Below are 27,776 nucleotides of genomic sequence, written 5' to 3' on the forward strand. Positions count from 1 at the left end.
TTATGGTTTTACACAGCAGCCAAGTATTTTCCTAGTTTCTAATATGGAGCAAAGCACTATTAATCTTAGAGTCTCCCATCTTCCAAACAAACTGGAAATGATTGAGAGCGTAATTTCCATATACTGATTCTTAAGAAGATATTTGGATATGTGCTTCAGATCTGAACTCACTTCTGGCTTTTTTTGGGGGGAGGAGGGGCACACCAGGCATGCATGTGGTATGCCGTCATACAGGCAAACACTCATGCACATAAAATAAAAATAAATACATCCCTTGAAAAAGTCTAACCAAGAAGGATGGTGCTGGAGTCACGAAGTGTGGACCTTTGAAGCTAGAAAGATGGCTCACGGGTCAAGAGTACAGACTGCATTTAGAGAGGACCCCAGTTCATCTCCCAGCATCTGCATCCGGGGATTCATGACCACCTGTAACTACTGCAGCCCCAGGGGATCACATACCTCTCCTGGCCACCACAGGCACCTGAATGCATATGCACAGAAACAGACAACCACACAGACATTGCAGTAAAATTAGACCTTTAAAAGAGAAAGGTGATGGGTGGGCCTGGTGGGCATGTTGAGTAAAGGGAGGCACAGGACAGACAGAGACAGAAGTTCCTGAAATAATGACCCAAATCACGCAGTGAGAAAAAATAAATTCTGAAAGAAGAACGTTATCCCTGAGGGTGATAGCATTAGAATTTAAGCTAGCAACGCACTTTCCAAATTTCTACCAGGACCAAGAATTGTGAATTTTTGTAATGACACATTTTTTTAAGGCAAAAATTTAGCAACACATTTCCAGGACCAATATAAAGAAAAAGTTTTTAAATCTGTTTTCCTGCCTACACTAAGTCTTGGGAAGTTTCTCACAATAGAGAAACAATGACCATTAAAATCATATATGCCAAGCCAGCTGTGCACAGGGGCACTCGCAGCTAACACCAGCTGGGGCAGAAGGATCTGCAGCTCCAGGCTAGCCTAGACAACCCAGGAAGAGCCTGTCTCGATAACAACAGCAAAATTAAACCATGTACTCCCCAGCCAATTGAAAAGCAGTACTTTTTTCCTAATGGTTACCAATATTAACTTTTTCCTCTTCTTCCCCTCACCTCCGTATCAAGGATTCAATTATTCAATCCAGGGTCTCATGGACACTAGGTTACACCATCAAGCTATATTCCCAGTATTTTTGCTTTTAATTTTTGCGATAAGTCTCACTACATTCCCCGGGCTGATTATGAAGTTATGATTTTCCTGCTTAGCCGCCTGTGTAGCTGAGGACAGGGTCTCACTATGTTGTACGAGTTGGCACTGAACTCTCTACAAGCCCTGAGATTGTAAGCATGTAACATCATGCCCCACTAATTATCAGGGTTTTTGTCTTAGGGGTATGGTTGTGTGTGTGTAGGGGTGGTGTGTGTGTGTGTGTGTGTGTGTGTGTGTTTACATTTGTACAGGCATACATTGTGCCAATGTATAGAGACCAGAGATCAACACTGAGTGACTTCCTCCAGCACAATCACCTTAGACACTGAGGCTGTCTCACACTTGAAACCAGAGCATACCAATTCAACTAGCCTAGTTAGCCAGTTTGCTTCAGGGAACCTGAGCCATCATGCCTGCCCAGCATTTATGTGAGTGCTAAGGATCTGGCTCTAATCCCCACACTTGCATAGCAACCATTTTATCCACTGAGCCATCTCCCCAGCCTCCACCAGTTTTTAAAAATAGTTTATTTTTTTATTTTAGACATATGTGTGTTTTGCCTGCATGTATGTAGGTCTAGAATAAGTAGCTTATAAAGCCCACACATAATTCTTTAAGAGAGAGAGAAAAGGGGGCTAAAGAGATGGCTCAGCAGTTAAGAGCACTGGCTGCTCTTCCAAAAGATGTGGGTTCAATTCCCAGCACCCACATGGCAGCTCCAGTCCCAGAGATATAATTCTAGTTCCAGAAAATCTCAAACACTCATACGCATAAAGTGAAAATAAATATATCTTTAGCAAGATCCCATATCTTCTCAATGCATAGACTCGCAGACTTTCCCATTATGTATTTCTGCTCTGTAGAATAGTTTTTTTAAACTATTTTATTTACATTTCTTCCTCCCTTCTCCACTCCAATCCATTCCAACACCCGAATACTAGGTAGGAGAGAAGGAACATTAGTGGGGAGATGGGGCATAGTCTTTCTTTAGCTGCTTCCTGCTGGTCAGGGTCGGCAGGTTGCTTGGGGCAAGTCCAATCTTCATTTCTGGAGATCTCCAACTTCTTCTCATCAAACTGCATCCACAGCAAGCAGGAGCAGCTTTATTCTTTCTCAGAGTTCCCTGCCCCCAACACTCCCTGGGCTCTGGCCTTTACTCCTTCTCAAGAGTACTCAGAATTAAACTATCTTCAGCTGGGAAAGAATCCCCATGAGGCAAATAAGTTTGCTGCTGTGGGCAATCAGTCAGTCCCATATCCTGCACCTGGGATCAAAACAAAATCACTGCTCATTTCGGAAGTTCCTATTAGTACGTTTCAAGTGTGTGTTGCGACGGAAACCACAGGATACAGGGTCATTAGATCCAAGTCCTACTCAAATGAGTGTTCACTCTGGAATCAGAAGATTGAAGCAACTTTGTGTTGGTGGGGCCACAATCTGTCACTGTCATTGATCTATCAGGATCTAAGTAGGCAACATCATCTATAATGACAACTTCACCTGTCCCCAAGCAAAGGCAGGAGAAACGTGTTCAGAGCTAGACACATTACAAAACTGAATTGGAAGCTATGGATGACAAGGCACACACATGGATTCCTAGCAGAGCCCTGGCAGGCAAAGAACCAGTGTCTGTCTGTCAGTGACAGGCAGGCCTGTGTCTGTCAGGCCTGTGGCTCAACGGGGCCTTACAGACTTCTTCAATTGTACGTGGACACAAGTGGAGTCATTGTCCATCAACACTTGCTTATTCTTTACAGAATGAACCATCCAAATAGAGCTTCCTGACATTTAATACAATAATAATTTCTCCTACTTTGCTATTATTTTATAATTAGAAAGTATAATCTGCTATTAAAATGTGTAAATTACCCATTACTCAGCCATATCCCAACTTCTTTATCACTACCTGCTAACAAAAGGAAACATGATAAAACACAGATCGAAGGAAATAGTCAGGGTGTGTGTGAGATCTTGTTTGATTGGGTTTTTTTTGATCCACTAGGAACTATTTTAACTGTCACTGTTAAAAGCCTTTATTATTAATAATAATTAATGTTATCAATTATTCACCATCAAGCTAACACCAGCTAGTTTAGTGCTGTAGACTCAAAAGGTAATGAACAGCCCATCTCCTTGCAATATAAAGACTGATAAAGTAATAGTGCAGTCTAGTATAACCCTCTGAGAGTAGGGCTCTATACACAGGTGTCAACATGATAATCCCAGCTGGGAGTCCTCCCGCACCCATTACATCCAAACCCTTTGTCCAAGGTATCTTCCTAAACCCTCACTCCAAGCTCTGCTTGTTTGCAAGAATTCCCTAGGCCCCAGGTTTCACTTAAATCTTTCTTCCATGTCTTTGCTTCTGGCACCTCAGGGCATGTCTGCCCATTCACTGGCCACGAGGAGTACCTTCATCTCTGGGGTTCTCTGTAAACCAAAACCTGCACCCGGTGCTGACTTCAGCCTGACACAGAAGCTGAGGGACGCCACAGGTGCCCACGTGGCATGCAGTGGGTAAGCCAAGGACCCATCACTCTGTGGTAGCAAGCTCTGCATACCATCCTGTCCAGGTTTCCTCTGGGTTTTGTGAATAAGGCTGAGGCTGTCTCTCTGATTTACCCTAAAATTGTCAAGAGACAATATTCCTTGACTTCTGACCCCAACCTTGCCACCATGGCCATGTCACACTACAAAAACCCAGGCTTCTATATCTTTGAGTGCTATTAAGTGACTTGCTGAAAGCTTCTAATTTATATAACACTTGAACCCACTGTCACCCAAAGAGAAAAATGAGATCCTAACATTGATAATTTATTCATTTAACATGGGAGTTAATGCTAAAACAAGATACTTGCTGTTCATAAGAAATAAAACCTAAAATAAGTCACCCCACCAGGGTCATAATCCACAACTGTTCCACACACCGGAAAAAAAATATGTAAATAGGACCAAGGACATGAGATTCTACATGGAGGCAGGAGATCTAGAGGGAAGCTACATCATGGGGAAGAAGTAGTCACACAAGTGTCTTAGAGAGGTAGCCACACAAAAAAACAACATAGTACTATTTGCACTAAATGTTTATCTTCAGCTGTGTGTGTGTGTGTACACACATATGTGTGAATGTATGTGCATGTGTGTATGTACACAAATGTGTGTGAGCATGTCATTGTGTATATATGTGTGCACTTGTATGTGTGTGTTAGCCAGTAAGCATGTGTGTACATGTATGTGTGTATATATACATATATATGTGCATGGGTGTATGTATATGTGTATGTGTGTGAGGGTGTGTGTGTTAGCCAGGAAGCATGTATGTATATGAATGTATGTGTGTGTTAGCCAGTAAGTATGTGTGTATTTGAGTGTATACGTGTGTGTGTTAGCTAGTAAGCATGGGTGCTTATATTGTACCATGAGTCTCAAGGATGTCTCTACCTTCCAAGCACATGCTGTAGTGATTAGCTGTTCTTTCATGAGTCCTGGGGGTCAAACTGTAGTCCTCACACTTGCAAGGCCCCATCCTCACTTCTTCACAACACAATTCCCAAAGCAACAGGCCAATTTCTTGTTTTTCCTCATGCACGGTTCAGAAATCAAAGGAGAGCAGAACGGTTCCGGTTCCTCAGCAGCGTGACGTGGGGCTTACTAAAGACGACAGAGGCCAGATGTCAGCGTCTGTGTAGTTAATGGTACCTAGCTCTAGCTCTCCGGCCAAACAAGCAGACGGCACCAACAGCAGCAGCTGCAGGTGGCAGCCCTCGGAACTCCTGACGAGCTCTATTACCCACAGTGCACTGTTCCCTTGTGGTGAGCCCAATTCTTTCAATACCGAATAATCTGGAATGAGACTCCAGCATGAACCTTATGAACAAACATGATAAGCAGTTTAAACATAACGATGAAACTCTAAGTAACTGTGCACTTTGGGTTTTTGTTGTTGTTGTTGTTGGTTTGTATGTTTTTATGTCAAAGGCTTGGAGGCTTAAAATTAACTTAGTCTCATTTTTACAAAATTGAAAATATCATCATCATAAAACTAGACCTAATCCAGACATCTGTCGAATATCTGCAGAGCCAGCGCAGGCGCAAGGCTCACTCCACGGGGAGCATTCTCTGGAAAGCGAACATGGGCAGGAGAGTGTAGCCTGAGGATCCCTCCCCACCAAACACACACTTGATAAGTCCTCAGTCCTCCCAACCAGGTCACCAAGTCCCATGCAGTGGCCGAAGCACCACCTCTGGCCATGCAAGCTGGGCATTCCAGTCCTACAGAGCAGGACAGCTTCTATGGGGCAGGAGCCACAGACACCCCAGAGGAGTAAACATATCAAAAATGCTGAACTGTAACTGCTAAAACTAAATGTTATATAAGGGTTTGTTGTTGTTGTTGTTGTTGTTGTTGTTGTTTTTAACTAGTGATTTTCCATGTTGCTTTAAATTCAAAACGCCTCTTCCTGAGAAAGTAAACAGACACACACAGTAAAGGCCTAAGAGATTTACTGCAAGATCAGTGTTGGAAGGACCCTGCTGTTTGAGGTTGCAGTACTCCCAGTCCAGATAGCCATTCCGACCTCAGTGTTAAGGTGCAGGACTCCCTCTCCCCAGCAGGGCCTCCTGCTCTCTGCCTGACTTCATCTGGAGAGTGTCTGTGGACACAGATGCCCCTAACCACATTTGATATACTGCCTTTGACACACCTCCCTGCTAGCTCTCCCCTCCCTGTTCCTATGGGATAATTGGATACGGTGTTCCCGTTCATATGGTAGGAGCATGCTGTTCAATGCAAATCAAGCATCCTTGAAGTGCCTAGTTTTAACCAGTTATCTACACCTATCCCTGGAGCCCCTCACCCACTCCCCAAGGGGTATACAGCCTTAGTTCTCTGGGGTTAAAGTTGAACTAGCTCCCTGTAGTGGTTCCTGGGGTGTGATCACTGTGCAGCACTCTGCAGTCCCCTGTACAGCCATTCCAGGCACATTTCTCATCTCGTACCTGGTGGGAGACAGCCCCCAGGCAGGAGAAGAACCACAGATTAGGACAGCAGAAATTACAAACTGAGGAATAAACACAAAAACGTAGCTGGGCAGCGGGATATTCATTACACACGCTTTGGAAAGCACTGACTCTCAAATGTCAAATTAAAAACCAAATTTACAAAAAACTGCACATTCCACATGAACCTAATTTTGTTTAGCTATATAAATACTCTCTTAAAATAAAAAAAAAGTTAACAGGGGCTGGCAAGATGGCTCAGAAGGCAAAAGTGCTTCTTGCCACACAGAAAAGCTGGACACGGTGACATCACTTGTAATCCTAGCACTCCTGCCTAGAGATGGGAGATGGAGACAGGAGAGTCACCCAGAAGCTCTTGGGACAACTAGCCTGAAGTAACTGGCCCAGAGAAAACAAAATAGAAGGTGAGGTCAGCTCCTGAAAATTGCCCTCTGATGTGCATGTGTGTGCTATGATGCACATGTGAACGAGCATGTGCACCAACACAACAGTTTTAGTAAGTAAGTGGAATTGTCCCTGGATGAAGAATAATGGGTGATTTTAAAGTTTTCTTATTTAGCTATTTCTTTGTATTTTATAAAAAGAAAAAAAGAGACATGACTTTCTTAAGAGATTTTTAAAAAATACAGAGTAAATTCAGCTCCCTACTAGAGCACTAATAGTGAAATAGATGAAATGGAAATGAACGTGCATCAGTACTTACAGAGGAGCCAAAGCATTAAAAACCTAACTTCATCACACTTTTTAAGTTCCAGGTGAACCAAAGTTGGTTTGCTGCTATTCAGCCCAAGTCCACTATTGTGCCTTGAGTTTGCTTCTGGCTACAACTTGCTTCCTAGTCAGTCAAAGCACTCCTAATTCCGTACCGGTCAGCAATCACCTATATGATCCAAGCTGCCATCCATCATTACTGCTCAGAAAATAATAATGTAAACGATGCACAGCATTTGAGTTTGTTGTTAACATACAAATATTAGCTTTAAATATATGTAGTCATTATGTACGTAACCCAGCATGCAAATCACCCTGGTGACTGATCCATTCAAACACTACCAGTTAAAATACAAATCTGCTTTGTCTCTAAGAGAATAAAATTCTGTGGTAACTAATGAGGACAAAACTCTGACGAGAGAAGCAAATGACTACTGAGAGGACTCACAGAAGCCACCTCAAGAAGGGCCTCAGACACTTTGAGACAGGTTTATTTTCACATAAAACTACTGCCCACAATGCTCCCGTTTGTGAAACCAGTTCACGTGCTAGCACTAAACGAACTTCAAGAACTGCCTTTGATTTCTGGTTTCTGTTGTCATTAAAAATGGCCCTTCCTGAAAAAGCTGTTGGTGAATTTGCCTTATCTCATGAGCTAAAAGCAAAACGGTAGCTCTGCCATCACAGTTTCACAAAGAAGAAGAAGAAGAAGAAAAAAAAAAAAAAAAAACACCTCAAATTCATGAGTAACAAAAACCATGTAAGAAATGTGAAGAAAGGGAAGGTCTTAGGAAAGGCGGGGCACCCTACCATACATTGTTCTAACTAAACCCTCAAGTCAACAGTCAGAGCTCCAATATTTTACGAATCGTTACCATTGTCTGGATCCATGAAAGACAACAAATATTTGCAGGAGTAAAGAGAGGCCTCCGCCAACCACTTTCAGGACCTGAAGACAAAGAAGCCTTTGCAAAGAAGTCTGCCTGGATGATGCCTTGACACCATTTTAACATCAATGTGGAGATACCGGACCACCTCTCTAAACAGGCTTAGACAAGGTTTTTCCCCTTATTCTACTCACATAAGGTAGCTCAGATATGAGCCCACTAAGTCTACAGAAAAGATGACTGGGTCACATCTCAGAATTAATTTTGAGAACATGCTCAGTGCTAAACCAGCAATTTCGCTCTTTTCAGTACATTTTGGTAAACAAAGGCAAATTGATGATTCATTCTCACATGGGCACATAATGCTCAAACACTAGGCTTTCAGATGGTTGACCCCACCCCACCAGAAATTTAACTGTCCATGAGACGCCCCAGGACACTGACACCTAGACCACTAAAACGCAGCCATTCATGATGAGCCAGCTACAGTACATGACAGTCAGAGGCCTCCAACTCTAGACGGTAACTCAAGACTGAAGGTAACTCGGACCCTTGTGGTTTTAATCACAAAGTTTGCAATCAACTACAACTATATCGAAGTGGAACTCGCTACCCTAATAATGGGAACAAGCCTAGCACCCACAGGGGCATTCAAGAATCCAGCCCACCACCCACCAAAGGTCTCCCGGAGGAAACATTATCTCTGCAAACATTTGCATAAAAGGCTGATTGACAGCAGCAGTGACAGCCTCAGAGCACTCGCTATGCCATAGCTCTGTGTGTACAGAGAGAAAGTGAGGTGCAGGTACCTTCCCCAGGGCCAGCACGGGCTGGCGCCTGAATGCAGGTGCAATGGCTTTGTCATGGTTTAGGTGTACAAGTGCTTTCCTCTGCGTACCTGTTTGTGTACCTTGTCCACACCTGGAACCTGCAGAGGCCAGAAGATGGGGTTGGACTCCCCATAGAACTGGAGTTAGAGACAGTGGTGAGCTGCCTGTGAGTGCTGGGCATCAAACCCAGGTCAAGCAAAGTAAGTGCTCTTAACCACTGAGCCATCTCTCTAGCCCTAGCATTTGATTTTTAATTAGCTCTATCATCAGACCCTGACTACCTCTTTCTCTGCTCTTTGAAACTCAAAAGCCTAGCACAGGGCCAATATTTGCTGAAGGAGTAAGCCTGTGTCACTACACAAACACTGTTCCTCCCTGCAAGTTGTACTTTTGCTCTGGGAAACCTGAAAAATTGTATCCTTCAGCCTAAGCAGTACATCTATTTCACACACACACACACACACACACACACACACACACACACACACACACGTAAACCTTAGATGAGCCCAGGGTGTGGCAAGCCTGCCCTGTGGCTGGCCCCACTGTAATAGAGCTGCAGCTGGCTAAGGCTTCTAACCACCCTCAGCTCATTACACTCCATCTCCATGTGTCAAAAGTCTTCCAAAGCAACATGAGCAGAAGTGAATGTATTTTGCAATGACCTAAGACAGCAGGGACCCCCTCTCTTTCTCACCTAATGAATGTCTGGGAACTCTCACAGCACCACCTGTAAACTTAAGACACAACTAACCATCTCCACCTCTGCCCCTCTATGTCGGAATCCCTGATGGTACAGTCCAGCTACCTACTTTAATTTATATTTTACTGATACATGAAAACTTAAAATGTACGTATTCACGGAGTACCATGTGACAGCTCAACACACATATGTGTTGTACATGTTTTCAGTTAGGTCATGCTGACATCACCTCCTCACACAGCATTTCAGTAGGGTGCAAGCACCAAAGCTCTCCCTCTGGCTTTCTGAAATACGCAGCTCATTACCGTTACCTACCGTTACCTTCTGTGCGTCAGCACACTGGATCTTCACATGTTACCGATGATCATTGATCCGCCCCTTCCACTCCCACCCCATCCCAGCCCCTGGGAGCCATTGTCCATGCTCAGCTGCTATGAGGTGGATTTTTTCAGATGCCACACCTCGGCGGGTTCACACAGCACTTCTTTTCTTTCTATTCCCAGCTTATTTCACTGAACATAACATCCTCTCCTTCCACCCATGCTGCTGTACATGACATGGTTTCACTCTTTATGTCTAAGCAGTATTCCCATGTGCATATGTAGACAGTATTCCTATGTGTGTGTGTAGCACATCTTCTTTCTACGTGTATCAGTTGACAGACACCTGGGGTCTTTCCACCTCTTGGCTATTGTGACTAATGCTGCAATAATCATGGGAGTGCAGATGTTCCTTCAACACGCAGATTTCATTTCCTCTGCACTTATACACAGTTGTACAACTGCTGATTGGTACTGTAGTTCCATTTAAAAATTTCCACTACAAATGTTCCACATCACTCATCACCAGGGAAATGCAAACCAAACCCACCAGGAGACACCACCGAGATCCAAGTTCGGGTGTGGATATGGGGGAAGGGAATCCTAGTCCACTGTGGGCAGAAATGTAAATTAGCACAACCGTTATGGAAAACCACTGTTTTAACAAGGGGACTCTCATACAAACCCAGCTGCCTAACATGGGCCAGCCTCAATCTGGCTGGCAACACCTGTGAGATGAAACAGGGGCCTTTACATCAGCAGGTGGAAAAGAAGCACCGTCAGGGCACACTGTTTGTGCCACAACTGTTCCATGAGGAACACACACACACACATACACACACCCCACACACCCTCAGGGTCACTGATTCGAGGACGCAGCCTTGTCCAAACTCTAACACAGCTGCCTTCTGACTCGGATTCGCATGCAGTAAATATCTGTCCTTCTTTCTCAACCCCTAAACACACACTCTGTATCTGTATCCAGGACTTAATACAACCCCAGGTTGTGAGCACTGACCTACAGTGCTCACTAAGCAAGAAACGTACCCTCTGCCACCATCTTTACTAAAGAACGGTAATTCTCACCATCTAAAGTAATACCAAACCCTTCAGGCTACTATCACCAACATTCACAAAGACAACACTTGCCAAAAATCTACATGGTCCAGGACGGTCGGTGGCTCTGGTCAGAGGCTCTGGTCAGAGGCTCTGGTCAGAGGTCTGGCCTCTGGCCTCTGTCCAAGGCAGCCTTCTTGAGCTCTGGCTCCAAGGCTCTTGACTTATATCACAGTCTATCTTTCCTAAAATATTAAAAGCAAGACACAAAAACTTTCCCTTCCTTTTCTGGGCCTGGCCCTGTCACACAGTGCTTATACTATGAAGTTTAGATGGTTGTTTGCTCACTGGCCCGTGCCACTACTCTAGCCAGGACAAACTGACCTGGCACTACCTTTCTTTCTCCTTCATTTTACAAGCTAACATTCCTCTGTCAAGCATTCGCCAAATGTGAATAAAACAAGAAATAGTCTTCTAATATGTTCATCATTTTCTAGAGGTTCACGCTTTCAACAAAATACAAAAGGGGAAAAAAAGAACCCAAGAGCAGCCTTCTGGCACTGTCCTGGGCTATTTTTTTTCTTTTGTTGAAATGCTCTCTGACATCTCTTAGCTCTGATATTCCAAGCAGGACTTTTGAAAATGGGCTCAAATATCTCTCACCCAATAGCATACTCTTAAAAGTAAATAATCTAATAATAATAAAAATAAAATTATTCACCACTTTATAGTGTAAAGTAATAAAGCTCAGAATCTATGTCAACCACCTAGGTGGAACCTCCTATTTTTTCACTATTTTATGTTTCTTGCATCTTATAAAGAAACTGAGCCTTGGAAAATGAACCCTCCCCACAATGCATATCAAAAATCTTAATGGGGAAGGGCTTGGGAGGGACTGGGTGGAGGGAAGGGAGAGGGCCTGTGATCAGGCTGTAAAGTGATTAAATAAATTAATGAAAAAACTCAACAATTCTCAACACCCCGCTCTCTAATCTTGATGAATATATCACCATCTCCATTTGCTGAAGCACAAGCTGTGATACCAAATTATTATGCAGCTCAAGAGTATTTTCCACGAACAAAAGGAGAAGCTGTAAGCAGCTGGCATTACAGAATGGCCAGGGACTGCAATGCCAGCCCCCAGCATTATCCTTTTCTGCTAAGGAGCCCTCCGCTATCTCCAGAGATATCAAGTGCCAGCTAAGGGTCCCTCCCTGTCCTCTGCTCATACGCCAAAAAACTTCTGTCCCTTCTATTCTGGGGAGGCAGCTAATACGAACAGCTGTGTCAGACTTAGCATTTAAAAAGGCACGCTAGCTCTCAACAGAGGAGCAGTCTGCGGATTAAACTCCAAAGCCAGAATGCTTATCACGTGATAAAAACACTCCGGCCCCAAAATCAATAGACACTCAAGAAAAACTGGAAATACTGACAAGCACTTGTAAGACAAGCAAGGCCTTTCCAAATATTACTTGATTCCTCACTAGTTAGACTTTTTTAAACGCCTCATTCTACAAGATAGTCTTGACAACAATTAATAATTATAATGCCAGATCTGCAAAACGAATAAAAATAACATCATAAAATTTCATTTTAGTAAGATACTAACTTTTGAGATGAAATCCAAGATGTGGCCATTTCAGCCAAAGACAATTTAACTGGAAAACTTTCTAGGGTCAACTCAGGGTTCAAATTACTACAGAGTGAACCGTGAGGGCTTCTCCCTCATACTGCTGGGAGTCACCAGAGATCCTGCTTGCCCTGCTCTAGTTTTAATCCGCTTTGTCAAAGTTTCTAAGCCTTAGAACACAGTAGCTCACTTCAGAAAGGACTCACAACATAAACTGTAATAGAAACTCATAATTCCAACTAGTCATTTAGTTAAATCTGATATAAATACATTGTTGGGACTTAAAATGAGAAAACATGAAGTTTTATCCAAAATTAAAAAAAAAAAATCATACTTCCATTGAATCCAAATTCCCAGCTTCCTTTTGAAAAGTCAGCTTTGGCACCAAGCCAACATTCCTTTGAGGCAACCATTACCAAACTTGGGGAGGGGTGCCCACTCCGGCTGTATACGAAGCTTTCCAGACAGCAGGCCATACGTACCTCAGGAAAACAGATGCACCCGCATTTACACCCCCTGTCCACACTCTGGGCATTGGAGCTGGGGGTGGACACTGGGATGAGCTATTGCATCTAACCCCTTGACCTGGTCAGCTTCCAGGGACACCAACCGTCAACCACGACCCCTAGAGTCTGCTGTCCTTCTGGTCTCAAGCAACCTTCTGTCAACTGGGGAACCTCTAGAACTTCACCGTAGGTAAACATTTAGCCTGAAATTTAGTATTAAGTTAGATGTGTTCTACTTCATCACTACCGAGCACAAGCAAACATGCGGTTCCAAAACTAAAGTCAGGGACAAGAAGAGTTGCTCAGAGCGTGTGTTAAATCCGGTGGACAGCTCTCCAGTGGCTGAACGGAACTCTTCTCATGCCCCAAAGGCACCAGTTAGTCTGCTCCTCTGGGCTGACCTGAAAGCATCTGCCGATACCTCACCGGCGGTTGGTCATACTGGGCTTGCTCTAGACTAGATGGGATGGTGAAAACAAGTGTTGTACAGGACCTGAACATTACCCCAAAGGAGTCCTTTATACAGGCACGGGACACTAGAAGTGTCCGTGTTCTGTTCCTTACATGACAACCGTGTGATGTGAAGGCCTCTTTTGTCTCAATCCCTAGATTACCGTGTTGGTGATGCTTCTCTTCTCAAGCAGTGTGATCCTTTCACTGAGAACACTGACATAACTGCAGTTCTATTCAGCTCCTTTTGCCACTCATCTTCAATGTTTTACCTGTCTTCGGCTACTGAAGGGGACTCTAACAGTCAGTCAGAAAGGTTTGTGCCCACTAACACAGATCTTCTGAGCTGCCCCTGAGGAAGGCTGACCACTGAGACTTCACCCCAGCTCTAAGAGACAGAGGGCAGCTTCCAGCCAGGGAAGTGGAGATCCCGTACAGAGAGCAGAGAAGGTGCTGTGATTATGGTAATGCCCTGAACACAGCTGTGAGACTCCAGGCTCTCCGATGCCCTGGTGGGGGCCTGTGGGAGTCCTCTCCCTGGTCAGCAACTCCCCAGGGCTGTGGTATTCTGAGTGTAATAGTCACCATATGTCTAGTGTGCTGTCTGGCATACACTCATCTAAAGGATGGCTGGAAAGGTTCTGAAGAATCCAAGAGCTACACTGAAGTCATATACAAGATCTGGCCTCCTCGGGCCCTTGGAAGAGAGCCTGAGACATTAATAATAGGCACATACCCATGCTATGGCCTTTGTTTGCTTATATCTTCAAGGCCCACCCACTCTTACTAGGTGGGCCTACTTAGTAGGTGCAGCCTACTGTGTGCCCCTATATTACAATGAAACTGAGCCAGGCATGGTGAACATCTTCAATCCCAGCACTCTGAAGGCAGAGGCAGTCAGATCCACATACGTTTGAGGCCAGTCTGGTCTGCATAGTAAGTTCCAGGACAGTCAAGGCTACATAGTGAGACTCTGTCTTGAGAGAAAGGGAGAGAGAGAGAGAATGAGAGAGAGGGAGGGAGAGAGAGGGAGGGAATAAGAGAGGGAGGGAGGGAGGGAGGGAGGGAAGGAAGGAGAAAAGAAAGACACTGAAGCTTACAAAGATATGCAGCTTGCCAAGTGTACAGTCAGACTGTCAGCCAGTCTAAGGCCTTCATCACATGATACCTCTTGGTCCATACTCCCTGCACACAAGGAGACAGGAGAGAGCAGGCCCTATCCTTCAGGAATATATAGTGTCTTACAGAATAAGCCACATTAAATGCTACAGGTGCCACCAGAGCAGATTCTAGAGGGATAAACATTAGGCCAGTTAGAGAGGCCCTGGATTACAAGGGCATTGAAGACCCCTAGAAGATCAGAAAGAAACTCCCTCCAAAGCCTGCTTCCTAGAAGGAAGCCCACCTTTAACAAGAGCCCAAGCAAAGGGGTCAGGGGCCTGGCAAGGCAGACCTAGACCTGGAGGGCACAGAGTGGAAATGTCACAGATTGGTAACAGCCCTGGAACTGAGAAGCAGACAGGGTGACAGCTGTCTTGCTTCTCTGGACACTTTCTGCAGCACTGGCCTCATTACTGAGGGGCTACATGGGACATGAAAGGCAGCTCTCAGAAAGGGGTCCACGTTAGCAGTCCTCCAGGAATGCTCACAGCCTACTGAAGAAGTATCACACATACTTAAAGAATATATGTGTCACCAACACAGACATAGTACACATACAAGAGGCCTAAAAGGAAAGCAGTGAACACAAAGGCAACCTCAAGAAGACACAGGCCTTAGATAAATACTAAAAAGGTTTGCCAGACATAAAAGGGTACAGGGGATTTGGGACATGAAAAAAAATGGCTTCATTAAAGCGAAGAGTTAAAAGAAAAATAGATACATCCTGAGGAAATGAACTAGTACACTGCACGTCAGGTGAGGATTGAATTCCCTCACCCTTTCCACACACACGGCTCCAGAGACTGTTCCTAGAGGTCCAGCTGGAGGGCTAGCCATTCTTCACAGGCTGTAGGCCCAACCTTAGGCCAGTGATTCTCAGAACATGCGGTGAGAGTGGATGGAGTAGGTCCTCTCCCAAGATGGCCAGGAAGGCCAGCAGGCCCAAGCCTCACATTCAGGAAGTACACCGGATCTAGACTTCCAGCACTTTCTACATACGAAGCTGTGCATACAGTTGTGAGATAATGTGGCAGGGCTGACTGAAAGGAGGTACACACTGTCCCATGTCAGGGTCATATGGCCTAGGTTGCACTAGGAATCTTACTTGTTTTTTCATATTCTGTTATTACCGAACTACTGAACTGCATTGTGTATTGGGAATTATACATTACTTTGTTAAATATATTTAAAACATTCCCAACTTTTTTTTTTTTTTTCAGTTCTGGGGATCAAACACAGAGCCTTTTGCATACTAGGAAAGCAGTCTACCATTAAGCTATACCCTAAGCTCTGCTTCTTATCTTTTACTTTTTAATCATGTGTGTCTGTGTGGGCATGCGCACATGAATACTGGTACCTATGGAGTCCAGAAAAGGATGTCAGAGGCCCTGGAGCTTTGAGTCACTAGATGTATGTGCAGGAAACCCAACTCGGATCCTCTGGAACCATATGTGTTCTTAGCCTCTAAGTCCTCTCTCCAGCCCCACACTCCCTATTTTTATGACCTTTTAGTAATATGAAGTACCTGAAATATTTGACCCATATCTCTACTTCCGATGGTAGTGGGGAGTATTGGGAGGGGTCTGTCAAAATACATGTTCCTTGGCCCTCATTTCTAAGACTGAGTAGAGCCAGGGAACACCTATTTTTTGTCACAATCCCAAGTGACTTTGGCGCACGAGGTCTCAGCCACACTGTGGAACGGGCTTCGGCAGCAACATGGAAGCTTGACAATCTAAGCAACGGAGTGATAGATGAGTACTACACTTTTCCAAGTTTGCCCGTGGATTCGTCTGAGTGTCAGAGACAGGGCCCGGGGACAATGGCTCTCAGGAGTGAGTAGGAAGTAGGAAGACAAGAAGGGAAGAGTCAACCGCTCTCTCTAAATGTGTGAGGAGAAAGACTGCGAGAAGGTGCGTGAAGGCGCCTGACTGGAGCTCCTCCTCCTGTGTCCTTCAGCCATGAGAAGTAGCTCAGCAATCATAGTCCAGGAAGTACCCGGTGTCCCTCCAGAGCCACTCTCGGCTGTGTCCTGTGCCCCCAAAGCACCACCCTTTCTCTGAAGGAGACCCCAGCAGCAGACCCCAAGGATGGGAGGAAAAGCAGAGGCGCCATCACCCCTTAACTCACTCTAGGTTTAGCCCTACAGCTAGGGGCCCCAGCCCCTTCCCTCCTACCAAACACCCCTGCTCTTCCTGCTGCCCCTGCCTTCTTCTTGCCCCTGCACATGCAATGTAACTGATCTGGGAACCGTGTCATTCCCTGATGCTTTTTGCACGCCCACCACATCTTTTTGAGCACGTAAGTCTTCCTAGTTACCTAGTTCAATCTGTCTCCTGCCAGAACCCAATGGCTACATGCAACAGCAGGCAGAGTGCGTCAGGAGTCTGCCAGATCTATAGTGCTTCTGGGCTGAAACAAGGAATCAGTCACAGTAGATGAGATCAGCAAGGGGCCTCTATGTTGGTGCGCTGTGATGAGCTGCGAAGCCACGGAGGGACATGTCACTGGTGACACTGAGAAGTGAGAAGGGCATGTCATTGGGGCCTATGAATTAGCACCTCCTGAATCGTGGTTCTAACTCTCCACACATCAGCTCTTCCATACTCTAAGCCATGACTAAAGGCAGTCTTCGCTCGTCACCCATCTCATTCTCAACGCCATTAAATGATCTCTCTTCTGAGACTCATATTTGTGCCTTATTTTGAAAGAAATACTACAAAATTTGATCCTGGCAGAATTCCACCTGTTAAAGTGGACTGCAAGTGAAAGCTGTGTGTGAGCTATTTTAAGTACTTCAAGTCAGCCGCACCCAACCTAATAAACAGAGGCTAGGGTTGTGTGCACCTAGAGAGGCCAAGCCATCAGCAGGAATATTATCAAGTCACAAAGAACTCTAAAGCAGTAAGGAGCCAGCAAAAACACCTTTAACTCCAAATTTACAAGTAGGTTTCAATCCGACTTTAATCACTATAACACAAAACTTGACGGTAGCTTCCTAGTCCCCTTCCCAAAGGAAGTCCTGAAGATTAAGAATGCAATACTAAAAATAAAAACATAAAATGGAAGTGTTTCATAATCAAAGAGAAAGTGTGCCTCAAACATCTCCGGAGCTGGGCTGTTACACTGATTAAGTGTTTTACAATAATCTGTGAGTGCACAGCGCTTAGTTACTCTCATTTTACAGAGGAGGAAACTCGGACGCAAGAAACCACAGTAGAACCCGGCATGGTGGCACACACTTGATCCGGAGGCAGAGGCAGGTGGATTTCTGTGAGTTTGAGGCCAGCCTGATCTACAGAGTGAGTTCCAGGACAGCCAGAACTACAGAGAGACCCTGTCTCAAAAAAAGAGACAGCAGAAAGACGAACAATGAATGAGCAAGCAAGCACAGTAATTGCCCAAGAGCAAGAGTGGACAGAGCAAGGCTCCCACCCTACTCAGGGAACTCCAAGCCATTGCCACAGACTGGTACTTCCTGTCATGAAAAGTGAGCGCCGGGCAGGCTGCAGGGGCAGGATACTACATTCAACAGCATTTCCAGGACATATCCCTTCTCCTTTGCTAGGTTAAACTTTGGGCAGCTTCAACTCTTTACCCCTGAAACGTACATCCTCCAATTATTAGTCCACTTTCCTAACTTTTGATTCATATCCCTCCAAGTATGGGTCTTTTTTTTTTTTTTTAATCAGTTCCTAAACACAAAGTCATGGGATTTTAAACTAAAGTTGACACACATTTTACACAGGAAGTAACATTTATCTAAAGTGACATTTCTAAAACTGTTAACGAACAGGGTGATTCCAGACCCATATGCCTTCCTGACTGGAAGGAATCTTCCACAACGTTCTGCGACTGCTTCTGGGTTCTTGGGATGGAAACCAACCCTTACAAGTGTACAAGCAGTCAGCTCGTCCGTAGACTGATGAGCCCCAACTGCAGCTCAAAGCCAAGTCTAGAACATGCGAACCTTGCCCTCCTCTCAGTGTTCCCCTAGATCTTCCTTTCATTTCCTTCATCTATGAAAGGATTCAGAGTTCAGACCTGTTGGGAGACTTAACAAGCCAGTCTTTTTTTTTTTTTTGGCTTCTGGCCACAAAAAATCAGTCTTAACCCAACTCTTCCCTAAAATGTCACTACTGTGGTTGTCTGCGTGAGGGGGGAAGGACACGTAAAAGAAAAGTCAATCAATAAACTGACCACAAAGGAGCAAAGATTTCTTAAGCCTCCTCACTTCTTCCTCTGTTACACGTGAGTGTGTGCATACACACACACACATAAACACACAATCACGTACCTATACACACATACACACATGCTCACACATACATACATACACACACATATACATACATATACATTCATACACACGCATCCCACACGCAGTTTGGGTTCCCTCCCAACCAATGAGTACCAACCAGCACACCAGTGTTTGGAACTCTGGACACTTCTTTCCTATTCTTGCCTTCACTGCCATAAGGTTTAAAAGTATTTCTCCCCAAACAAAACAGACTGAAGGTTTAGACAAAGCCTTAAAGCCATGTACGTGGGCACACATCCATGTGAACTAAGTAATTCGGGTTTGAATTCTGACCTCCAGAGGTGTGAGGATCCTACTGAATGCTGTAGATACACAGAGAAGCTTCACAAACTCTCAAGCGTTGGACACGTCAGTTACTGCTGGACTTTGCAAGCTCAGTAACTCCTAACCCTTCTTTCCCACCCATCTTTTTCTCCTCCCTTCAGACCCTTCAAAACACCATGAGTCCCCACATCTTGTCTTCTCCTTGTCCCAAGAGTTTGGCACACCATCTATAAAACAGCCCTCCCGTGTGAAGAGGGCTGTTCCCTGGCTGATCTCTAACCAGCCTTCTGCCTAGAGCACTATCCTGGTTCCCTACCCCAGTTTCACAGCATCATGGGAAGTAAGGAGGGAGAAAGAAAGGGAGGGCATAGAGAGTTACAACTAGACAGCAGTCTCATGGCAACTCAGAGCAAGGCAAAGCAAATGTAATAGATGGTATAAAACGTTGAAAAGGTATATAGGTTGATCATCTGGGACATTATTCTTAGTTTCATTTTGGTACTTGCTGTGGAATCTAAAACCCCACACATCAGCAACTTACAAGGAACAGAAGCCCGTGATACAAAGACACCTGATCTCTCCTTGGGACTCACACACAGTCAGTTGTTCCTTTTCTTTGGCACAACTAGTCCTCAAGATGGTTCCCACCCTCCACACACTCCTTTAATCAGACCTCCAGAATTGCACTAAAAATAAAGCCACTTGGAAAGTGGGGCCTAGAGAGCAAAACATCAAGGGCCAGGTACTCCCTGCATTATAGGAGCCTGTAGCCTCCCAGATACCATTATTTCATGCTCTAATTTGAATTTAAGGGCAACTGAACCGCACTTTGGCTACCTCAAGGTCACTCTGGAATTCTCAGCAAAGATAAAGATTCGGGAGCCTAAGGCAAAGATCTGCTGTTCCCTTGCCTTTGCCTGGCAACACAACACTTTTTTTCTCCTGCTACCTCAGCAGCAAGGGCATTCTTAGGTTCTAAGTGTGCCAAGGCAACACAATAGTAAAGAGTTCACATTGTATTACTTCCTAAAACAACTGCTTTTATAATTTCCTAAAGTTTCTAAATGCTGTTAATTGGCACACACCAAATGAACACACTAGCCAAGTTATAATTTTTCACTTTCTGACTTGTATTTTTTTTTTTTTTTTTTTTTTTTACTATGGCCGTGTCTTAGGCTTTTTTTCAACATGGATTCAACTGCTCATGTGCTATAAAAACTTTTCTGATTGGCTCAATTTTAAAACATATAACTTTACAGTGTCAATTACTACAAGAGCAGCATTAGGAAGAGTCAATTCCTTGGTATTTCACAGAAATAGTTACTGCTATGAAAAGTAAAGACTGTGATATTAACCCAATATTCTTAAGACTCGCTTGCCACCGCGCAAACAACTGTGTTATACAAATGGCCACATAAGCTCAGGGTTCTACAAACTTAAGGAGTATCCCAGAAGATGAAGATCGTCTGAGACACCAAGTCAAAACCTCGGGCTCACAAAGAAAAGTCACAGTCTTAACTCCGGCACCTTCCCTCGATCCTCCTGCTTACTTCAGTTCCATAAAGGACTTTCTCTGGATTGCTGAGATGTTTAAAGAAGCTTGTTGATGTTAGTTTACTTTTAAAAAGTTACGATCCTTTATATAAATTTAGAAGTATTAGCATGATAATGCTATGGCAGAAAGAACATACAATGATCTGTCTCCCCAAAAGAATGAAAAGGTAGGTATAAGCCTCTCTCTTTCTCTCTCTCTCTCTCTCTCTCTCATTAGCAAGAAAACTTTTCACCAGATCCCGCCCTGCACTTGCTGGTAGGCTGGCACCAACCTATTTAAGTCAGAGATGCCTAAAGGTGTGTGCCACAATTCCATTTAGGAAATAGTGAGACTCCTCCACAAGACTGAGAATAGCCAAAGTGTTTGGTTCTCATCAACTTAATAAACAAAGACTAATTCTGTGAATTAAAGGAATCCTTTCACTTGGGGCACTCTAATAATCTATCAGCACAATACACACTGCACACAACTGCTGTTTAAGCTATGTGGAGAACAGCTATTTCACTATTAATCGAAAGTTAGGAGTGAAATGAAGGAAAGAACTCAGACCTGAACACTAGACAGAACTGTTTAACCCTCCTTCGACATAATTCAGTATGCTTTCTTTTAAACAGTGAAGCACAAAGCGGTGAGCACGATGTTGAGCTCAGATGTCACCTCCAGCTTAAGTCCAGAGGGGGAGGAAGTCTGTGTTCTAAATGAAATCCTTAAAACAGCTATAGCAGCCAGTCAAACTGAGGACACTGAGCCCGTATTCCTTGGAAAATGCAAACACCTCCAGATCAAAAGCAATGTTAAGCAAGGCTTCCAAAGTCAATTACCTTCAGCCCCGGAGCTAGACCAACTAGCTAACCATACCCCATCAACTTTCCCAGACCTCTCTCAGGACATACTTCCAAAGTTCCTTTGCTCAATAAAAATGGCGCTGCTTTCTCCATCCCAATACTGTTTATTTCTCAGTAATCCTGAGGCCCTTTTAACAATCAAATTCGACTGGCCTCATTTAAATGCCAGCCTTCCCTACTGTCAAATGCTTCTCTGAGGGTAGGGTGAGGGGACAGGACGGCTGCTCCCATCCACAGCTGCAACTTTTTCACCAGAAACCCTGGCATCATGAACTCACTTTGACTTCTCTTCATAACCTGTCTTCGCCCAAACTGTTGCCTCTCCGTCTGTCGAGCCACACTTCAATGCAAACTGTCCCCAAGTGCAGGACCGCTTAAGCCTCATCCATCCACGACGTGTCCTGAGCACTCGGCACCCAGACCATCCTCAGCCTCCGGAGCCGATAACCCGCAACTGGCCCCGGGTCCTACGCCCGGTGGCTGGGCAGCGGCAGCATGCACACGCGCACGTCTGTCTAGCCCTCCCCGGCGGGCTGTTGTCGAGCCTCCGCCCGCGCCCACCCCCGCCCGGGGCGGCGATGGGAGGCTGGGTGGGCACCGAGGCACCAGCTGGAGCGACAGGCGAGGGGACAAGGCCAGCCGCGCGTCCCCGCCCCGCCGGGCGCCGGGCACAGCGGCCCCGGCCCCAGCCCCCACCCTGCTCCCGCCCGGGTGGCACCGCGGCCGGCAGGGGCGGCCAGAGCACGACGCCCCGGACGTCCGTACCTGATCAATGGGCAGCTGCACGGCGTTGCTGAGGGGCTGCAGCAGGGTGGAGCCCGTGGTGCTGGTGGTGGCCATGGCCGGGCCTCCGCGCTGCGCCCGCCCGCTCCGGCCAGTTGCCGCTCGCTCTGTGCCGAGCTACGCCGAGGATGGGGATGCAGAAGCGCGCCCGCCCCTCGGCCGCCCGCGGTCGGAGCCGCCGCGCGGGGAGGGGTCGTGGGCGGAGCCTCGTGAGCCCGCCCACTGCGTGGCGCCCCGCCCACCCACCCGCGAGCGGCCCCTTCACGCCGCCCGGCCGCCCGGTTTCCAGTAGCTTCCAGCGCCCCCTCCCCACCTCGCGCACTCGCGCGCCCGACAGCCCCGCGGCCCAATGGCGGCGCGGCGCCCCGACTCCCGCAGCCAATCGGAGGACGCCGGCCTCGCCGCGCCCCTCCTCCGTGCTGAGGGCTCGGGCGAGGGGCTGAGGCTCGATCGCCGCTGTCGCCCGAGGGCGACCGAGAGTCGTGCTCCCCGGTGGGGGCGTGTGAGGGCGGCTTCGCCTCCGCCTCTGCTCACTTCCTTTCTCGGGAATGGTGGGCGCCGAGACGGTGGACAACAAAGGGGCTCCGGGGTGGCGGCCAGACAAAGAGGGGGGGACTCGGAGGGATGCAGCGCCGGGGGGCGGGGGGGAGTTGGGAACAAAGCTAGGGGGCTGGGAGCGGCAGGGCGAAGCGCCGCGAGAACCCCAAAGCAAAAAGTGCCTTTTGTCTCCCGGGCCGCCCAAACTTGCGGGGAGCCAGGGTGGCCCTGCCTCACCCGCCGCCCACCCGGGCCCGACGGGCCGCGCAGCTGGCTGAGTGCGAAACAGGTCGGACCTGGGCAGCGCCCGGAGGGACAGGCTGGGCAGCCAGGGCCAGCGCGAAAGGCCCCGCCTCCTCGAAAGGAAAGGCTGCGGGTAAGCATCCCTCCTGGCCCGGTGAGCGTCTCTGCCCAGATGTGGATTCTGCTGTGTCCACACCTTCCGTCCCCGGAGGGCGGTTCGTGGGTCAGCCCTACAGATGCGAGCCTTACCCTTTAAGCAAGCCGTGGGGACACCTGGAAAATGCCGGCCTCGTCCTCCCAAGGCTTTGGGATTGGGAGATAGAAAGAACTGATGTTGAACGGAGGGTTTAAACGTGCTGTAAACACTGCTTTTAAAGGTAGACTTATTTGAATCCCCACAACAGCCTTGTGAGGTAGTTATTGTAACCACCCCCAATCTAGCAAGGAAATTGAATTTCAGAAAAATTACATAACCAAGAGCTAAATAACAGTGGGAGGGGGGGATCAAATCCCACTAATTTAGCCCCAGTCCCGATCTCTTAAACACAAGGCCCTCTTCACTCTCAGGCTTAACAGACTCTCCAGAATAGCCTAGGTACACGGCTTCCTCAAGGACCACTCTATGAAGTCTACCGTAGTAAGAGCACAAATAGTGTTTCAATGAACCTGGCGGTGGACCCAGCTGTCTATGGAAAAGGGCTGATCGAATTAGGACAGTCTCCTCCTGCCTAATGTTCACCAGGTGGGCAGCTGAGTCCTACTGAGGCAATTTTTTAGTTCACAATAGATATTGGACAGAAAGAAAAAAGAAATGTTGATGTGTTCCAACTAGTTGGGACCAACTAGAAGGCAAGCCTGTCCAACGATCTACTTGCTAAAATAGCCCCAAATCTGGACCTCTCTATTAATATAACCTTGGAGAGAGGACCGATTTTTCTCTCTCTTCTCCACTTTGGGGAAGTACAGAGGAAGTGTACAGGTGGCTGAACATACAAACTGAGGGAAAAAATTAAAATACCATTTTAAAACCTCAAAAAGTGGGTGTTAGAAACATATTGCAACCTAAAGTAGGCAGCATAAAGATAAAATCCTAGGACAAAATACTGTCTACCAAATGAATTATGTGAGTCTGAATTATTTTGTTAGAACATAGTTTCTGTCGGGGGTGACTCTTTTAATAGAGGCCTGTCTCGCGGTTCCAACCTGTCAGCCCCTGGCCCTAAGGAATGCAGACAAAAGTAATGGTGAAAAGTTAGAAAAGGATTTTAATGCCAAAATGCTGCTTTGGGATGATGGAAGTTAAGCATCTCAGCCCATCCTCAGGTAGTGGTGTTCACTTTACGTAGAGTTAAAATTAGGGCAAGGGACAAGAGGTACGCACAACATATGGTTCTGCAAGACGGCCCTGGATATGTCCTTATTGCTTGGTGGGACAATCAGGTCGCCTTAGGGTGATGTCATGGGATGAACAGTCTGCCAGGCCCTGCGTTCCTGTAGTCAGTGCCTGCAGGAAGGTTAGGGCTGTGGCCGGAGACAACCAGGCACTTTTGGGGAGGTCTGGGGGAAGACATTGTAAAAGCTGACCGTTGGTTGTGCCTTCAGCTTTGAGTGGAGACGAAATCAGTGCTACATGCTCACTAAGTGATCAGCAGGCTCATTCTGACCTGAAGTAAAGGGCCCAGATGCAAAATGAAGGTAGAGGTACCAGGCTTCTCTCCTGCTTCTGGTTTCCTCATGTCAGCCCAAGAGAGGAATTAGTACTTTTCAGTAGAAACTGTTTTTTAGGTACCTGCTATAACTTTATGAAATTATTTATTTTAATATCTAGAATGGGGAAAATCTGGGCCATCTGAGAAATTTTAGTTGTGTCAGAGTATAGGTCAGATATCATGGCTCAGAATTTAGAGTCAACAGATCTAGGGATTTTTTTGTTTTGAATTGTTTTACTGTTTCCACCATTTATTGGCCAATTTTCTGAACCTTGTTAATTCTTAGTTTCCTTATATGAGAAGCGATAACACCAGCTGTGTGTGAAAAGCCTACAACTCTTTGTTACATGGTAAAATTTGGGAACTACTGCGTTAGAATTCTCCAGAAAAATTGACCGAACAGGATGCATAGAAAGATGAAGATGTGTCCTAAGGAACTGGCTTGAGATAATGAAGACATAGAAGTCTAAAGTAAAGCCAGAAGCAGGAGAGCAAGTGGTATATAGCTCCAGTCCACGCTCACAGGCCCATGAACCAGACGAGCTGTTACTCCTGCAGAATCTGACTGACATCTGCACCAATGTTCACAGAATTGATTATATGCATGAACAGCTTAAGCAGATCTTTCTTCCTCTACCTTTTAGGTTTTCTTTCTTCTTTTTTCAGCCCAATCATGATGCCCACCCACACTGAAGAAGGCAATTTTCCTTGCACAGTCTACCAGCTCAAAAGCTAATCTCTTCTATAAACATCCTTATAGACACATTCAGAAATACTATTTTACTGTCTGTCCAGTCCTCCATTAACCCAGTCAGGTTAATGTAACCGTTCAAGAAGTATAATGTAAGTCTAAAAATGGAAAATATTTCTCTTGTGAAAATATTAAACCTGGATTTAAGCGATTTTCAGTATATACGTGTATTAAGACATCATGTGGTATACTCTAAATATAGACACTTTGTCAACTACACCTTAGATTTTCAAATACTCCATCTTACGTTTCTAATAAGGAAACTGGGGTTTTTGACTTAACATTTTGAGTTAACATCTCAGTGATGCGATGCAGGCCTCCTCACCAGTATCTGCTAATTTGACTAGGAGCCTTTAAATGAGAAAGAACTGAATGAATTATATGTAATTCTTCATTGTCCTCCCTCAGATAACCAACCTATGGCAGCAATCCCGATGTCCCTAACTCTTAAAAACATTTATTGAATACTTACTGGTTTCAGGGGACTGTCTGGATGCTGTAAAAAAAATAATAAAAATATAAATAAACAGTACTTATAAGCAAAAGACAAAATCATCATGTACATGAGACAGTAAAGTAATCCAAAGTTCCACATAAGGTCAGTTTTTAATCTAAAAAAGACAATGCTCTATCTAGAAAACATAGAAGCTTGGTAGGTAGTCAAAGACCTGAATTTTATTTCTAAGTATTACAGCAAATAGCTGTGAATTTTAGAAGTCTGCTTAGCTTTTTATGCCTTAAGTTTCCCATTGCTAAGTGTAAATAATGATAACTGTCCTACTTTATAAGAGTAAAGAGGATCTGCGAGCTTGGAATTAATAATAGACTGGATTTTTAGAGATGTTAGTATTATTATAACACTAATAATAATTTCAGGTGGTAAAGAAGTCTTAAGATAGAAAGCACATCGTTAACTAGAGTTACTAACTTCAGCCAAAGCCTAAGTACTGAGCAGTGTTTATGGGTGACAAGTGACAGGATAGCACTGTTCTTGTCTGGCTCCCTTGCCCTTGCCTTTGAAAAAAATGGCTATGATAATTAAAGATTGCTACAATAAAACGTTCCCTTCTCAACTTATTTTTAACTTTGAATAAACCATTCAGAAGAAATGAATAATGTGCCAAGCTGCTTTTTGTTGTGTAAAAATGGTATGTGTCATGAAATTAGAGCTCTTGGGCAATTATTTTGCCTATTTTATACCCTTTCTTTCCTGGAATCACTTCTGAGATGAAGGCCATTGAACTACCTACATAATAGGGTCAGCTAACTGGCAAGCACCCTCTAGCACTCACAGGGTAAGCTAAACCTGGGAAAGTTAACCTCTACAACCTAATGTGCTGCAATTACGAAATAACAAGGGAGCCTGAACAAGAGGTGTCGAGTGCAGTGAAGGTCCTGGCTCTCCAGATTCTGCCACTTAGGAAGCCGCTAACAGTGAACAGAACACTTCTCAGTTTCATCGCCTCCATATTGAACAAGCTAGATGATTTCAGTGGTTCCTTCCTTTATAATTGCATGATTTCCAAGTATTTCTGGAGCTTTCTCTGTCTCCATGAATCTAATATTTAACCTACATTTATTTGGCTAAAGGATACAATCAAAACTTTTTTTCCCCCGAGGAAATGGCAGAGCTTTGCAGTTGCTCTGTGGGTTTCAGAGCTACTCCGAATTTATTGCTTCTTCTCTAATCAGCCTTTTCCTCTGAAACATGTATTCTTCAGTGATCTGTAAAAAATACCTATTTGAAATCTGTGTATCTTAGAGAAATTTTCTGTTTTCCTTTTATTTGCCTTATTTTTTTTTTAATCTGATGTGTATGGGAGTTTTGCATTGTATGTCCATTCACCAGTTGTGTGCCTGGTGCCTGGGGAGGCAAGAGGAGGGCATTGGATCCCTCTGAACTGAAATTACAGTTGTGAGCCACTATATGAGTGCTGAGAATTGAACTCAGGTCCTAGAAGAGTAGCTAGTGCCATCTCTCCAGCTCCTGGGCTGTTTCACTTTTACGTGGATGAGTTCAATCCCTTTTAAAATAATGTTCCCATCTGGGCACAGTGCCTCTTGCCTGTGACCCTAGCACTTGGGAGGCTGCAGCAGGATTGTTATGAGTTAGTGGCCAACCTGAGCTACAGAGTAAGTTTCAGACCAACCCTGTCTCAAAAATAAAATAATAATAATAATAATAATAATAATCGAAAGAAAAGAGAGAGAAAAAAGGAAGGAAGGAAGGAAGGAAGGAAGGAAGGAAGGAAGGAAGGAAGGAAGGAAGGAAGGAAGGAAGGAAGG

General features: G+C 45.3%; 1 protein-coding gene across 1 annotated transcript in view; it reads right to left on the bottom strand.

Moving 5' to 3' along the window:
* The window catches only part of Mboat2 (membrane bound O-acyltransferase domain containing 2), a 117,102-nt gene extending 94,730 nt beyond the window's left edge, over positions 1-22,372 (bottom strand). The window contains exon 1 of the mRNA XM_055621930.1: positions 22,233-22,372. Coding sequence (XP_055477905.1) covers positions 22,233-22,307 — 75 coding nt within the window. The 5' untranslated portion in view covers positions 22,308-22,372. The remainder of the gene's footprint in view (positions 1-22,232) is intronic.
* Between the last annotated feature and the right edge of the window lie 5,404 nt (positions 22,373-27,776).

This window comes from Psammomys obesus, unplaced genomic scaffold, assembly GCF_907164565.1.
Source record: "Psammomys obesus unplaced genomic scaffold, mPsaObe1.curated_primary_1811, whole genome shotgun sequence".
Taxonomy (NCBI): domain Eukaryota; kingdom Metazoa; phylum Chordata; class Mammalia; order Rodentia; family Muridae; genus Psammomys; species Psammomys obesus.